A 15,636-nucleotide genomic window follows, 5' to 3' on the forward strand; every position below is an offset into this window, starting at 1 on the left:
ATTTTGGAAGCTGGGGGGACAGGTGGTGAATATGTTTAAGGGGGCATCTGCTTCCAGGGCTGGCTTATCTTTCTATACTCTCAGAAGAATGTTTTCTGTAATTTGTTATTTTCATAGTAGTTCAACAAAAAAAATTTTTTTGAGACAGTCTCCGTCACCCTGGGTAGAGTGCAGTGGCATTATCAGAGCTCACCACAACCTCAAACTCCTGGGCTCAAGCAATTCTCCTGCCTCAGCCTCCTGAAAAGCTGGGACTACAGATGCACACCATGATGCCCAGCTAATTTTTCTGTTTTTGGTGGAGATAGGGTCTTACTCTTGCTCAGACTGGTCTTGAACCCCTGAGCTCAAGCAATCCTCCCACCTCAGCCTCCCAGGGTACTACGGGTGTGAGCCACCTCGCCCAGCCTATAGTTCAACAAATATTTAAATACTTCTATATGGAAGGCATTAAAACATAATATAGTTCTTTAAGTGAAATACCTTAATTTTGTGTATTATTTCCCTGACTCGATTATCATTTGTTCTCTAGAGAAAAACTCCGTATCATTCACGTATACCTGTCCTTGTAGATAAGCCTACTGGTACTCTGACAGAATCTGTTTATTTACTATTTTGTAGTTGATAAAATGTTCATTATATTTTTCATTTATGTAGCTGGTAGTTATATGGAAATAAGATAATAAATATAATACCTCTGTCTTATCACGTGGTTGTCTATGATTAAAGGGCTTCCTGATCAACAGCCATGCATAAATCTAATTTCCTGCTATTAGTAAAACTGAATGCACTGTATAGAATTTTACTAAGTGTGAAAAAGTTAAGTGCAGTTTTACATTTAAATGTTCCAGAGTATAAAATGCTACTATTTCCATCCATGGTAGTTAAGATTATTTTTTCCCAATTTTTACTGTTGTTAAAGTGTCATTACTTCTTCCTCTTGTGACTTGTGTAATGTATTTGAACACATACAGGACATATCTGGATTTCAGATCTTGGTTTAGCTGTGGAGATCCCAGAAGGGCAGACGGTTCGAGGAAGAATTGGAACAGTTGGCTACATGGGTATGTGAGAGAGCATGTCAGCAGCGGTCCTTGTCCTCTCTGTCTGGATGCCTGAGTGCCTCAGAATGTAGAGGAAGCCCAACACAAATGGACCTGAAGCTTAGTTTGAACACACTGGTAGAGGGTACAGTGGTGTTTTGAAGTCTTTAACCAGTCGGAGTTTTGAAACTGCTGAGGAATCCTCTAGTCTGGCCCCCTCTTATGGATGAGGAGTGAGGCCTAGAGAGGGCTCTGGGTCCTGAGTCACATGGCTAAGCGAGGGTAGAACCAGGACGAGGCTGCAGGTCTGCCACTCTGCCAAAGTCCGCTCCCTGTGCACGCCGGCCTTGCAGACCCCTTGAGAAATCATCCTACTTGGTTTATTCCAAAGGGGGTTGTTCCAGAGGTCCGTGGGCAGTGCCAGCCAACCCCCAGGGGTGGCCTCTGAGGGCCTCACTGAGTCCTGCAGTAAAACTCCGGCCATTTCTGCTGTCACCAGCCTCTGGGGATTTTGACTGACTTAGGTACAGGTGGCAATGCACTGGCAGCGCCCGTGGGCGTGGCTGTGCATGTTTGGAGGGAGAACCTTCCGGAGGCAGGGTCTCCCCAAGAGCATCATTTTCCCATGTTAATGTTACTCTGTGGCAATTCAGTTCATCTTGTATGAAGAATACAAACATTTTTAAAATAACACCTTTTTTGGGACATAATTCACATACCATAAAGGCCACCAATTTGAAGTATATAATTCAGTGGATTTTTGTGTATTTACAGAGTTGCACAACCATCACCACCGTCTAATTTCAGAGCATTTTTATCACCTCAAAAAAGAAACCCTGTGCCTATTCACAGTCACTCCCCATTCCTCACCGCCCACCCCCAGCCCTGGCAACCACTAATTGACTTCCTGTCTCTATGGATGTGTCTGTTCTGTTTCATATAAATAGAACCACAATATTTGGCTGCTTGTATCTGGCTTCTTTCACTTAACATAATGTTTTTAAGATTCATCCATGTTGTAACAAAGATTGAATTTATAATTTATTATTGGAATTAATTACAAGAAAATTTAAAACCAAAATGTAATTTATTTTCCTGTATTTGTTATATAGCTCCTGAAGTTATCAATAATGAAAACTGTCCATTTAGTCTTGATTGGTGGGGACTTGGCTGTCTTACATATGAAATGATTCAGGGACATTCTCCATTCAGAAAATTCAAAGAGAAAGTCAGACGGGAGGAGGTAGAGCGAAGAGTCAAGGAGGATACTGAGGAGTATTCCAAGAAGTTTTCAGAGGACATCAAATCTATTTGCAGAACGGTAGGTCAGGCTGTGTGGAGGCTGGGAGGTTGAATGGCTCACTCCAGTATGCCGGCTGTCGGTCTCCTGCAAGTGCGGCCTGTGGCCCAGGCTCGGCGCCAGCCACTGCAGCTTTGCAGCAGGTGCTTGGGCTGTGGACATCACTCAGAGCTCGAGATGAGCCTGCCTCCGGGTGACGGCCCTGCCTTGGCTTCTCATCGAAGTTCAAAGAGGGCAGTGGAGAAAAGTGTCCAGAAGTGATCTGGGAGATGACTTAACTGGGGTTCTGATCTAATCAATTAGGGCAAAGCAGAGTAAAATTCATTGTTTGCTTTCTCAAAAGATGCTCTTGAGAGGGAAGAATGGTACCAAGGCTGTCATTCACTTTTCAGAAAACAGCTGAGCCTTGTTTCATTGACCAACTTTATATGAAATGAAACATAAAACTAATCTTTAATATGTTTTGAAATAGTAAGGGTTTCTTCTCTCTTCAACCAGCTGCCCAGGGATTGTAGCCCCGCAGACACCCTGACTTGAAGGTCTGGTGTGCACCTGGCTCTGTGCTAGGTGCTGCATAGACACTTTCCTTGATTCTGTTAAGGGCCCTGCGAGGCTGACACTGGCATCGTGTGTCGCAGCATGGAGACCTGGTACACAGTCAGGGGAGAGCGAGGAGCAGTCAGGTTCCGTCCGCCCTTGGGCCTGGAGTGTTTTCACTATCCCTCACTGCCCAGACACTAAATCACTGAGAGAGACTCTCTTTGTTATTTATCTTAAACCACTATTTATTATTTTTGCGTGCATTTTTTTCATTTATTTTCATTAAACAGGGATTTATTGAGCATCTTGTATGTGCCAGGCACTGTCCCATGAACTGGGGATACAGCAGTGAGCAAAACAAAAGTTCTGTTTACTGTCAGTGGGAGCTGACAGTAGCCGGGCTTAGAGGGGGCAGAACGGAGGGCAGGAAGACCTGGGCTGTGCCATCATCGTTGTCAAGCCTTGAGTGTTCCTTTTACTCTGATGGCCGTGAAGCCATCACGGGGTTCTGAGAAGAATGCTGGGAAGGGACTGGGTAGACTGGACACAGGGAGGCCATCCAGGGCTTTGCAGCGATTCAGGTGAGGATGGGGGTGGCTTAGACCTTGGTGGTGGCAGCGCAGGTGTGGGAAGTGTCGGAAGACAATGACTGTTAGACTCCAGGTGGATCCTGAAGGCGAGGCCTACAGGGTTTGCCAGTGCGGTGGGGAGGAGTCCAGGCTGACTCCAGGACAGGGCCTGAGCAGGAACACCAGAAGGAAGCGGGGACTGGCTGGGGCAAAGTCCACGGTGGGGAGGATGGGAGCCAGCACCTGCGGCCAGTGCAGTGGGGAGGAGGTGAGAGGGGGAGACTCTCCTGTGGGACTTCTGTTTTCTCAAGGGGGAAGAGGTGAGAACAGAGGAGGTGTGGAGCACTGTGAAGTAGCGGGGGCTCCTCAGCAGCATCTAGGGCTCCCCTGGATTTGAAGGGAGGTGGGTGGCTGTGGTTGTGTGTTGTGCCCCCCACACCCAGGATGGAGCAGGCAGGGAGCTGCTGACCTAGCAGGGGTGATGAGGCAATAGATTGGCCAGGAGCTGGGGTGTCTACGGAGGAGAAATTAAGTAATGGACCATGGAATCGAAGCTGGCTCCGGAGGAGGACTTGGGAAAGGGCAGATTCCATGGAGTCAGGGCACCTCCTGGTGGTAGCAGAAAGATTAGAGGCATTGCCCAGAGGAAGCTGTGGGGAGTGGAGCTGAGGGAAGAGTCTGGGGTGTGATCTGGGGAGAGTGTGGCTGGGGTGGGGAGGATGAGACCATTGGAGAAGGGGAGGCCATGGGACCCAGCGGACTGGCAGAGGTCCCTATCTGGGTACTGGAGTCACCAGCAGATATACCTAGGGGTGAAGCCTACCAGTAACTCATGAGAGTTGGTGGTGGCTGGAGAGTCATTATTTTGCTTTCCCTTTCATGTGTTTCCATATATGAAACAATGACTGTTACAGGCTTGTCATTGAGCCGTGGCATCAGCCTGGCTTTTCTCCCAGCTGGCTCATTCTGCTTGGAGTGGTCAGTGTTTAATAACATTTGGACCAACTACTAGTTATTTTCAGTTCGATAGCTATTGCCTGAGTGTTGCCACACACAGGACAGTGTGACAGAGCTATAAGAATGTAAAAAACATATACTAGAAACAGTGGCTGCCCTAAGCAGCAATTAATGTTAGGACTAAAATAAGCATACAAATGCCTATAGTAAAAAAAAAAAAAAAAGCAGAACGTGAAGGTGTCATAAACGGACAGAAACGAGGGCCTAAGGGTTTTCAGGATGAAGAAATCCCGTTGGGTGTTGGAGGCATCAGGGAAGAAGCCAGTGTCTGAGTGGGGCCTGTGTTGTGAGTAGGAGCACTGGCTTTGAAGTTGGGGCCCAGGGGCCAGCTCCCCATTATGAGCTGATCTCTCTGAGCCTCAGTTTCTCATTTATAAAACATGGATGAGAGTAACTTCTCCCTTATAGGACTGTTGGGAAGATAAAATGAAATAATTCATGGACAGTGTTTAGTAACACATAATCCCCAATAATTACTGAGAGGAGAAGCAGTTGGTTCTTAAAGAATGGACTAAATTCCAACAAACAGGGGCTGGAGGAGAGGCTTCTCAAGATGCAAAGTTAACCTGAACAAGACAGAGGAGGGGCTGTGGATCACCTGCAGGGACAGCCAGTGGCCTCAGGTGCTGAGAGGAGCCTGCACCAGGACCACTCAGGTGTGTAAAGCCAGGGAGGCCTGTGAGGTGCTGTGAGAGCCCTCGGCCGCTTCGCCCTCCTCCCTGCCTGTCACCCAGGCCTGAGCCCCACATGCACCCAGTGTTCTGCAAGTTTAATGAAAGAATGAACCAGGTCTGGTTTAAAGTTAGGGTGTTAGGCTTGTGTGGCATGGAGAGAAGAGGGGGAAGGGAAGAGAACAGTTGGGTTTTTACAGTAATCCAAATGGGAGGTCAGACTGACTGACATTTGTATACTGTTTTATAATTTCCAAATTTCTTTGACACATCATTTCATTTCATCTTCACAGTGGATTCCTAAGATAGTCCCATAGCCTCACAGTTAAAAAAATTAAGAGTTTGGTTTCTATGATGTCACACAGCAAACAGCAGCAGCAGGACTTGAGCCCAGCTTGTGGACCAAGGTTCTTTCCTGTGCCCCGTGCTGCTTGGTCAGGTCATCTGTCTTAGTCCACTCAGGCTGCTGTAATAAAATCCCTTAGACTAGGTAACTTATAAACAGCAGACCTTTATTGCTCACAGTTTTGGAGGCTGGGAAGTCCAAGATAAAGGCACCAGGAGATTCAGTATCTGGTGAGGGCTGCTCTCTGGTTCAAATATGGAACCTTCTTGGGCGGGTGCGGTGGCTCACGCCTGTAATCCTAGCCCACTGGGAGGCCGAGGCGGGTGGATCGCTCAAGGTCAGGAGTTCGAGACCAGCCTGAGCGAGACCCCGTCTCTACTAAAAATAGAAAGAAATTATCTGACCAACTAAAAATATATATAGAAAAAATTAGCCGGGCATGGTGGCGCATGCCTGTAGTCCCAGCTACTCGGGAGGCTGAGGCAGTAGGATCGCTTAAGCCCAGGAGTCTGAGGTTGCTGTGAGCTAGGCTGACGCCACAGCACTCTAGCCTGGGCAACAAAGTGAGACTCTGTCTCAAAAAAAAAAAAAAAACCAAAAAAAAAAAAAAAACCAAATATGGAACCTTCTTACTGTGTCCTCGTATGGTGAAAGAGGCAACGTGCACCCTGGGGGCTCTTTTATTAGGGCCCTCATCTCATACAGGAGGGCAGAGCCCTAATTACCTATTTACCTCATAAAGGCCCTACCTGTTAATTTTATTGCATTGGGGATTAAGTTTCCTCCTATGAATTTGGGGGTGGGGAGTGTGATACAAACATTCAGAATATCCATAGCCTTCAATAGATGTGTGTTGGCAGCAAGCTTAATAATAGAGGCATGGAATCCCCGAGATATAGAAATTGTATTTGGCATCACAATTAATTTTCAGGGCCGGGCGCCATGGCTCACACCTATAATCCTGGCACTTTGGGAGGCAGAGGCAAGGGGATCACTTGAGCTCAGGAGTTCGAGACCAGCCTGAGCAAGACCGAAACCCCTTCTCTACCAAAAATAGAAAAAATAAGCCGGTCAAGGTGGCACTTGCCTGTAGTCCCAGCTACTGGGGAGGCTGAGGCAGGAGGATCACTTGAGCCCATGAGTTTGAGGTTGCAGTGAGCTACAATGACACCACTGCACTCCAGCCTGGGTGACAGAGTGAGACTCTGTCTCAAAAAAGAGAAAAAGAAAAATTTTTTTTCAGATGTGTTTTAAATTAACAAAAGCATGCAAAGAATAAACCCATCGAGCAAATCTCATTGAGCACCTGCTCTGGCTAGGTGCTAGGGATACACAGCTCCTCCCTCAGCAAGCTTCATGCCTAACAGGAAAGGCTGGCAAAAAAGGATTGCCCAAATGGTTTGTTCACCTCAGTTGTGATAAGTGAGGTGATAAGGGAGAAGTGTGATAAGGGAGAAGCAGGGGATGCTTTGAGGCTGTGGGGTTGGAGGAGGGGAGCCTAATCTAGGGCAGGGCCGGGACCAGAGAAGCTGGAACCTGGGGAATTTAGCAGGGGTAAGTGAGGCAAAGAGCTTTCTAGACTCAGGCCTTGGTAGGCACAGCTCAGCAAGGTTGGGAGCTGTGGAGGAGCTGGGTCCAGAATGCTTTCTGGTCTTTGGGACGTTGATTTGGCCAAGAATCAGCAAACTTTTCGGTAAGGGGCCAGATAGTATTATTTAGACTTTGCAGATCTCTGTTACAACTATTCAGCTCTGCCACTGTAGTGCAAAAGCAGCCATAGCAATAGCAATAGCAAATTAATGGTTGTGCCAATAAAACCTTATTATTTACAAAATTAGGCAGCTATCGTAGACCTTGGTCTGTAGTTTCTCAGCCTCTGGTTTAGGCTATATTTTAGAGGCACAGATCTTTAATATGCTGCTTTTGAGCACAGCCTAACCTTTTTTGATCAATAATAATTGTGGAAGAAGGCTTACTGAATTTGTGACAGTTGTAAGTATGTATATAAGGAATACTTTTGAATAAGATACTCTGTTTTAAGAATATACAGTTTCTAGAAGTAGTTTTGTTAAGTTTTTGCTTCATCTGAGGTCCTTACTGATCTATTTAATGAACAGATTAAAATGGTTTCTGATTATAAATATAATTTATATTAAAATGATATGTCTGAAATTCTCAACAGTTTCTATTTCCTTAAAAAAATTCCCTAATTTTTATGTGATTAAAAATTTTTTTACTTAAGGATTAACTTAGCCAACCCCTTACGTATTGATAGCTCAAAGGTAAAACATTAGCCCAACTCCTTTGTGAAGTACCACATAAGTAATAAAATCTGAATTAATGTGGTGGGGTTGATGCTTTGAAATTTGAGTATTCTTTTAGATGTACATGCTCTCTGCCACCCCTAATTCTTGGTTATTATTATGGAGGGGACTTTTTTTTTTTTTTGAGACAGAGTGTCACTCTGTTGCCCGGGCTAGAGTGAGTGCCGTGGCGTCAGCCTAGCTCACAGCAACCTCAAACTCCTGGGCTTAAGCGATCCTCCTCCCTCAGCCTCCCGAGTAGCTGGGACTACAGGCATGCGCCACCATGCCCGGCTAATTTTTTTTTTTATATATTTTTAGCTGTCCAGATAATTTCTTTCTAATTTTAGTAGAGACGGGGTCTCTCTCTTGCTCAGGCTGGTCTCGAACTCCTGAGCTCAAACAATCCTCCCGCCTGGGCCTCCCAGAGTGCTAGGATTACAGGCGTGAGCCATGGCACCCAGGCCATGGAGGGGATTTTTGAGTTTCATTTTTATGCTAGGAGCTTACCGTGATCCCATTTCCACCTCTTGTACACTTACTCACCAAGAACCCAAGTGAACGGCTGGGCTGGGAGGGCGATGGAGCAGCCGGAGTGAAGCAGCACCCTGTGTTCAAGGGCGTCAACTTCAGGAGGCTGGAAGCAAACATGCCGAACCCTCCTTTCTGTCCTGATGTGAGTGTGCTGCCAAGAGTATCAGGGTCCCCAGGAACAGTGATCCATGCAACATAGTTTTTTTTTTAAGCAGATATAGAATCACCTGGAACAGCCAGGGTGTGGCTTCTGCTCTGTGGTACCTGTCATAGCTGGTTCTTCCTCCCTCCCCCATCACCTCCAGCTCCCCACAGCCACCTCCTAGACCTTCCCAGCAGTGCTCTGGCTCTACCGTCTGCCCTCACTGCTGGTGGCACGGAGCCACTGCCCTCCTCAGGAGCCACAGCACTACCTCGGGACTTCCCCTGCATGCCCCTCCGGGGCCCTGCATGTCCAGCGTTCCCTTCCTGGTATCAGTACTGGCCTCACCTTCTCACACCACAGTGCACACCTGCTTCCTTCGCCTGGAATGCGCATCCCTATTCCACCACTTATAAGGTCCTGGGACTGTGGCTGGGGCCCACGCTGAGGACTATGGTGCGGTCACTCTGCCTCCTCCTGAGTGTGCTGTGGGGACCAGATGAGGTTATGTCTCCAGAGTGCTTGGTACAGGGCCTGGCACGTGTCCGTGCCTGGTGGGGATGCCTGTAGACAATCAGGACACTCTTGCCAACGAAAGGGTAAGTGAACACGAACAGTACTCTGGGCTGTGTCTTGGGAAGTCCGCTTCAGACGTATTATATCAACACACACGGGAGGTAGATAGTTTTGAAGAATAGGATGGAATTAAGATAGTACAATTAAAATATTTTTAGATGTGGGACTTGTTCAGGATCTGTTAGGTTTATTTTATATTTGTATTATATGTTATAGTAGTAACTCCTTTGTTGGAATTAATTCACATGGTACATATTTATTGAATGCCTGCTACCTGCCAGACACAGCTCTAGGTATTAAGGCCACAGGGACAACAAGACAAGCAAGGTCTCTGTTCCGGGGCAGCCTGTCTTAGCCTGCAGAGATAGGCAGTAAAACTAACTAACTAGCCAACTGAGAAAACCGCCTAACAGTGGTGAGTGCGTGACAAGGCCACGAGGGCCATCTGGTCCTGAGAGCCTCCCTCCTGCCAGGCCCTGGGGCTGCTTGGGTCAGGAGCAGGCAGGCCCAGGGCAGTCTCTGAGGAGGGATGTTCCAGCTGAGCTTGACTGACACTGACCCAGCCCTGAGAGGGGTGGGGGAGCAGGTGGGACAGGGGTCTAAGCCATCTCAGACATGTCTGCGTGTCCTCGGAGTAATCACATGAGCCCACAGGGAGCCAGTCCTCAGGGGGCTCTCATGACAACACAGTGGGGAGTTTCCTTTGTGGAATTAAGACTCCATTGGTTGTGGGGCAGTATGGGGTTTGGGCCTTTGGCCTAGACCGAAATATTGGGATACCTTCCTCTGGACTGTCCCCTGAAGGCAGGGCCTGCCAGCCGACTTCCACTCCCCACCTTGTGGGGATGCATGAACAACCAGCAGCTGCTCTCAGAGCACTGCTGACCAGTGACCTGCAGCACATCACTGCATCGATTATAGCACTCACTGGTGTGCAAGTTCTGGCTGTGGGTAAGGTGGTTTCTCAGAACTGCACGGTGCCTCTTCTATGAGCAGATGAGGACCCCTCGACTGCGAAGTTCTGTGCTTTTTGTTCCTTAGCCCCCAAAGTGCAAGCACTGACAAGAGGGGGAGGCCCAGCCTCGGCACCCCCCACCTGCTTGCCTGACCTCTTGCATCTGAGGACCACAGGGCCAGGTGGGGGCCACAGACCTGGGCTTCTGACCCAGAAGAGGGACCTGCTGACCCATGGAGTGGAGCAGAACGGGAGGGGTAGAGCCCTTGCTCCCTCAGACGCCTCTGTCAGCTCGAGACCACTCAATGAGCAGGCAGGGAGGGAGGGACGTGGAACTGCTACTCAAATTTTCAGCAGGTGCTTTACGAGGAGGATGTCAGGGGTTGGTGGCGTGGTCACTAACGGACCCCATAGGTGTGGTCTCCATCCCACTCCACAGCTGTTCAGTCTGTGCTGCATCTTCCGATAAAAGCATCCATCTCATCCTCCTTCATCCTGGCCTTGTTTGTAATCCACTTTCCACTATAGAAGAGAAGGGTGTGGTCCTCAGAGGGTGTGTGTGTGTGTGACAGAGAAAGAGAGTGCATGTGCACACAAGGGAGCTGGAGCACACAAGATCCACAGGATCTGTGACACTAAAGTTTCCATAGAGGAGGAGCTCCGGGAACTGCCTCTTTAGAGGACATACTCTATGAATTGGAAAATTCTTCAAATGAGGGGCTTGGCAAAGAAATGGAGCAGTGTTTATGCACTCACATCATAGGCATTTTATTCTTTGTAACTGTGGGAACTGCAGATTACTCTCTCATCTCATGAATTGTTCTCTCTTTGTTCTTGCTGCACAGCCTCATACAGTTTACTGCAAGGATGTCTGGAATACTGAGCAGTTCTCATGGTGAGAGGAGTCTACCTGGACACCACAGATGACAACTTCTATGCTCAATTTGTTACGGGGTGTGTCCCCATCCCCTGGCAGAATGAGGTGCTGCCCTTTCCAGCATAGCAGGTTTATGTTTCAACAATGACGAAAGAAAAGATTGTATGTGTGTGTGTGTGTGTATTTGGGAGGTAAAATGAGGCAAGACTTTTGCCCACAGGACTAGACAATGGGCAAGCCAAGGACCATATTAACAACTGTGCAGAAGCATGGCAGCTGCCCCTGGTCCCAGGGACTGGAAGTGGACAGGAGGTGGCCATCTTGGGCCTGTGGGGGCCTGCCTGCCACCCCCTAAGCAGGGTTGGCTGGCAGCCATGGTTCCTGCAGTAGTTCACCACACTAGGGGTCTGCTCTGAGGCAAGGGAAGAGGAGACCATACCACTCACCCCAAGACGAGGTCAGAAAGCCGGGAAGTCAGAGTCCAGGAAAGGGGAACCAGGGGAGACCCAGGCCTGGGAGCTCGAGGTACCAGAATGGAGCACAGGGGCCATGTGGGAGCTGATGGTGCTAGGAAACACTGCCTGACCCCTCAGTGTCCCTCCACGCCTTCTCTGTCCTGCTCTTCTGTACGTGCAGATGATCAAATCTGGATGTTTCAAGGACATCAATGAAAGTGGAAATGAGGAAAATTTGCTGTTAGATCTAGAAGAGAAAATATGTCCCTCCATTTCCAAACCAAAGAGAGGCTTCTGTAGACTCTTCAGAATCGGGGTAAAAAAAAAAACTTTAAAAAAAACCCATAATGTGTCAAAGAAAAAAATTTTTTGCCAAGGTAAAAACATAGTACTTTCTTTTCTTCTTGCAATGCTTCATATAAGAAATTTCACATTGTTTAAGAGCCACAGGGTACTATTTAGAGTGCAGCCAGAACAGTTCTCACAGTGTTTGCTGCTGGTATAAAGACTCTGTTCTGATCCAGAAAGAAGTGGCTCACCTACACTCAGAACAGCTTCCTATGTCAGTGAGAAAGCATTTTAAGTGAGGCTCAGAAATCGGTCTGTTGTAGAATGATCAAACAACACACGTTATTTAAATCTCTACACGTTCTGATTTTATTTTTCTTAAACCCTTCTACCTGCACACTGACGGGTTCTGAACCTTACAGCTGTTATCTCATTAGTCTACGTGCACAATGAAAGGTGATTTCCTTTTGGAAGGGAAATAATTTGGAGAGACTTTCGGTAGTAGCATTAAATCTAGAAAAATATTTTCCAAGCAAAGTTTTTCTGCTTGGATTAGATTATCCTTGCTTTGTACCCTGCACAATTCTTGAGGAGTTTGTTCAGAGGTTGTCCACTAACATCTAAACCATCTTTTTTTTCAGTATAAAAAGGAAGCCTCAGGTGGTAGGAATCTCTCAAAATGGCATTTACCACGACCACATTTTCTCTGAGAACTAGGGGTTAGTCGCAAACTAACCAAATTGTTCTCCATGTGCAGTGAGTCCTGCTTGGAAATGCAGCTAGCGCGTGCCGTTCAGGAAAACCTGCAGGCAACAGAATATAATTGTATGGTGCGAAGCAGCGCCCACCACGAGAAGGTCTTTGCTAGTGAAGGTGCTGGTGGGCCTCATTCCCTTTTATGTGCTCAACCATGGACTATGTGAATTTGATTAAGTATGCAGCAATAAATGCAAGAAGCAAGACTTATCTGAGGCATTTTTTATGTATGTGAGTTAAGCATCCTCCATACCTTGAGTAAAGAGAAAATATTTAAGGTTTTTGCATGCCTTAAAATTAGCATTACCCCAAAAGTTTTTAAACTGTTGTCCATGCTTAAAGAAAGTTAAGCCAGCTTGCATTAGCAATGTGCCTGAGGCCAGCCATTGTGCTGTGTGTTGTGGGCTGCCTGGCCTCTGGCTCAGTGAGAAGGAAGGGGAGTCTATGAAGTGCTGACCCTTCACTGTGCAACTGCAGACCTCGGCACCAGGAAGGAACCCGCCCGCAGTGTCTCATCCTGTCTATGAATTGTAATAAACATTACAGTTTAAAACGTGCCTTAGGAGTTTACAGATTGTTCTATATTAATACCTGGATTGCCTTTTCACTAAAGCTGAATTGAAGAAAAAGCCCCGAGAGTACCACTGTGGCGCCCAGACACTTCCGAGTGTAGACAGCTCATGTGCTGGGGCATGAGCTCCACAGGTGCCTGGAGAGGGGAGCGGGGGAGTGTGGGAACGAACCGAGAGTCTGCAAGCTGGCAGTGCCCTGCTCCGCACCCCAGGTTGTTCTCCAACACTAGGCCAGGGATGCAGTGGTCCAGGAAGAGAGGGAGGCTGTCGGCCCTGCCTCTCCCGGGGGCTTTGGGTATTAGAAGGCCTAGCCCGTTGACATTCCCGTTGTGCCTCCTGGTGGCTGGGATGTGTGCCTCACCAAGATTTCTACTTTTCTGAGGCTTGTGTCTTTGTGGACTGTTTAAAGTCCCTCCCAACCCCCACCTACCCAAGCACCTCTATCCACCCTTGAAAGAGGGTGGCTCTCTCTGCCCTTATGGTCAGGGCCTGGCAGTCAGAGGCTCTCTAAGCGTGTTAGGTTGGTCTCTCTCACAGCGTTGTGATTCGCTGGGACTGTGCCGTGGGCTTGTGATTGTGTTGAGGGTGAGGAGCCCCACATGATGGCGCTTAGCAGTTAGGCACTTCCCACAGAGATAAAGGAGGCTGAAATTGCAAAAGTTGATGACTCACATTCATAATTAATGGTGACTGTTCCCTTCAGTGATTGCTACCAAGAGAGAAAGCTGGAGTGCTAACCTGAGGGGAAGTGTGGATGTCATTTGATTGGGAGGGGGCCACTTACACCCCCAGCTAGGGGCTGTAGCAGGAAGTGTACATGGAGCACTAAAGACCAAGGAGGGGCACCCTGCCTAGGGAGGGAGAAAAGATTTTCCAGGGAGGTGACATTTGAGCTGGGCAGAGAAATGAAACGGAAAGGACAGCCAGCACAGAGCTCCTGGAGCTAGACCTGCTGGAGGACCTTGCTTAGCCGGCGATGGCCTTAAAGCTGTGCCTGAATCCTTTGTGAAGGTGCAGAATTTGAGCTTTTCTCCTCTGTGTTACATGTAGATGGGATAAGGCCAGTCTGGCTCCGGTGGGGGTTTCTGCAGACCAGAGGAGCATTTGACAAATGAAGGCTGGTTCAGGGAAGGGGTCAGAGAGGACCTCTGGCTGGGAGCCTTTGCCTTGCCTGGATCCTTTCCTGTTGTGTAGCCTGCAGTCAGGATATTTTTGCAGCCTGCCATATGAGAAGCCAGGGGACAGACCTTGGAGACTTTAAATAGTGACACCTGTGTAAAAAAGAAAATAAAAATCTCAGGGCCATGCCCAACTCCTTATGCAAAAGAGAAGGTGAAGTCCTCAGGAACCTGTAAAGAGCTGGCCCCACAGGTCATTCACTAAGGAAATTCCTTGTTGGCCTCCCATAAGCAAGGACATGCAAATTATAACCATCAGATCTTCACTGTGCTCTCACAGTGAAGTGAGAAAATAGACAAGGTCCCTGTCACTGTGGAAAGAATACTGCAATAGGAGACCAGAGTACCTCTAGGAGAGGGTCAGATAGAAAACAAGCTCATGAACAAAATAATTTTGTCTCACGGTGGGTGCAAGGAGACCTGGTCCCCTTGCCGGAAGGAGAGCACGTGGGGTGGGAAACCGTCAGGGCCAGCCTCTTGTCAGAGGTGACACCTGAGTAGTAATCAGAGGGGAGAAAGGGCCAGTCATGCAAGAGCTTCCTGTCTTTTTAAAATGTTGATTGTGTCTTCTCAGTCTTTATGAATGTTGCCTTGAAAGATGTTGGGGAAAAAAAAAAAAAGAAAGATGTTGGAAAGGAAAGGAGCGAAGACAGGGCTCTCAGGATATCCCTACGGAGCCCCTGACATGAGCCATTCAATTGGTCCTCCCTGGGTACCACTGCTCGATTATGTACCAAGTCCAGCTCCAGTTAGTTGGATGCATTTCTCCCCCTTTTCCTTGAGGGACATCGTCAAAATGCATTACTGGAAGAAAATGAGCTAAAGTGGGCAGGATATATATACATACACACACACACACACACACACACACACACACACACACACACACACACATATATACAGTCATAATATGAAATAATTTTTGACATGACTAAAACTAAACATATCATATCCATAAACGTAAATGGTCTTAACTCACTTATTAAAGGGAAAGATTTTCAGATTGGAATACTAGGCAAAATCCAACACTGCTGTATCAAAGATACACACCTAAAACATAGTGAGAAAGGTTAAAATTTAACTATTGGCAAGTGCATACCAGGAAAATGCAAACAAAAATAAAGCAGCAGTCACAATCTTAATATCAGACAAGGTAGAATCTGGGCCAAAAAGCATGAAGCCAAGCAGAAAGGGCACTTTATAATGTTAAAGTTACAATTCTCAAACAAGATCAAATGCTCAGGAATAACTATTCACCAAATCACAACCATAGCCTTCTCGGAGCAGAGATGAGTCCAGCTCTCTTTCAGTCCCCGACCGATGGCATGCATGGAGAGAAGGCTATTACAGACCTCTAGAGCACAGCAAAGGACATTTTAGGGTTATAATCTGATTTGAACTCTGATTTGATAATAGAGAATGCATCTTTTCAAATATCCATGGAAGATTCATGAAAAGTGATCATATTGTAGGTCACAAAGAAAATCCTAATAAAAAAATTTGAAAAGATATAA

At 47.3% G+C, this 15,636-nt stretch overlaps 1 protein-coding gene across 1 annotated transcript in view; it reads left to right on the top strand.

Annotated features, from left to right (window-relative positions):
- Window positions 1-12,906, top strand: part of GRK4 (G protein-coupled receptor kinase 4) — a 45,187-nt gene extending 32,281 nt beyond the window's left edge. Inside the window, 7 exon segments of the mRNA XM_045528411.1 lie at window positions 975-1,064; window positions 2,156-2,363; window positions 8,327-8,465; window positions 10,842-10,887; window positions 10,890-10,978; window positions 11,510-11,644; window positions 12,850-12,906. Coding sequence (XP_045384367.1) covers window positions 975-1,064; window positions 2,156-2,363; window positions 8,327-8,465; window positions 10,842-10,887; window positions 10,890-10,978; window positions 11,510-11,644; window positions 12,850-12,906 — 764 coding nt within the window.
- The last annotated feature ends 2,730 nt before the right edge of the window (window positions 12,907-15,636 follow it).

This window comes from Lemur catta, chromosome 17 (genome assembly GCF_020740605.2).
Source record: "Lemur catta isolate mLemCat1 chromosome 17, mLemCat1.pri, whole genome shotgun sequence".
NCBI classification, from domain to species: domain Eukaryota; kingdom Metazoa; phylum Chordata; class Mammalia; order Primates; family Lemuridae; genus Lemur; species Lemur catta.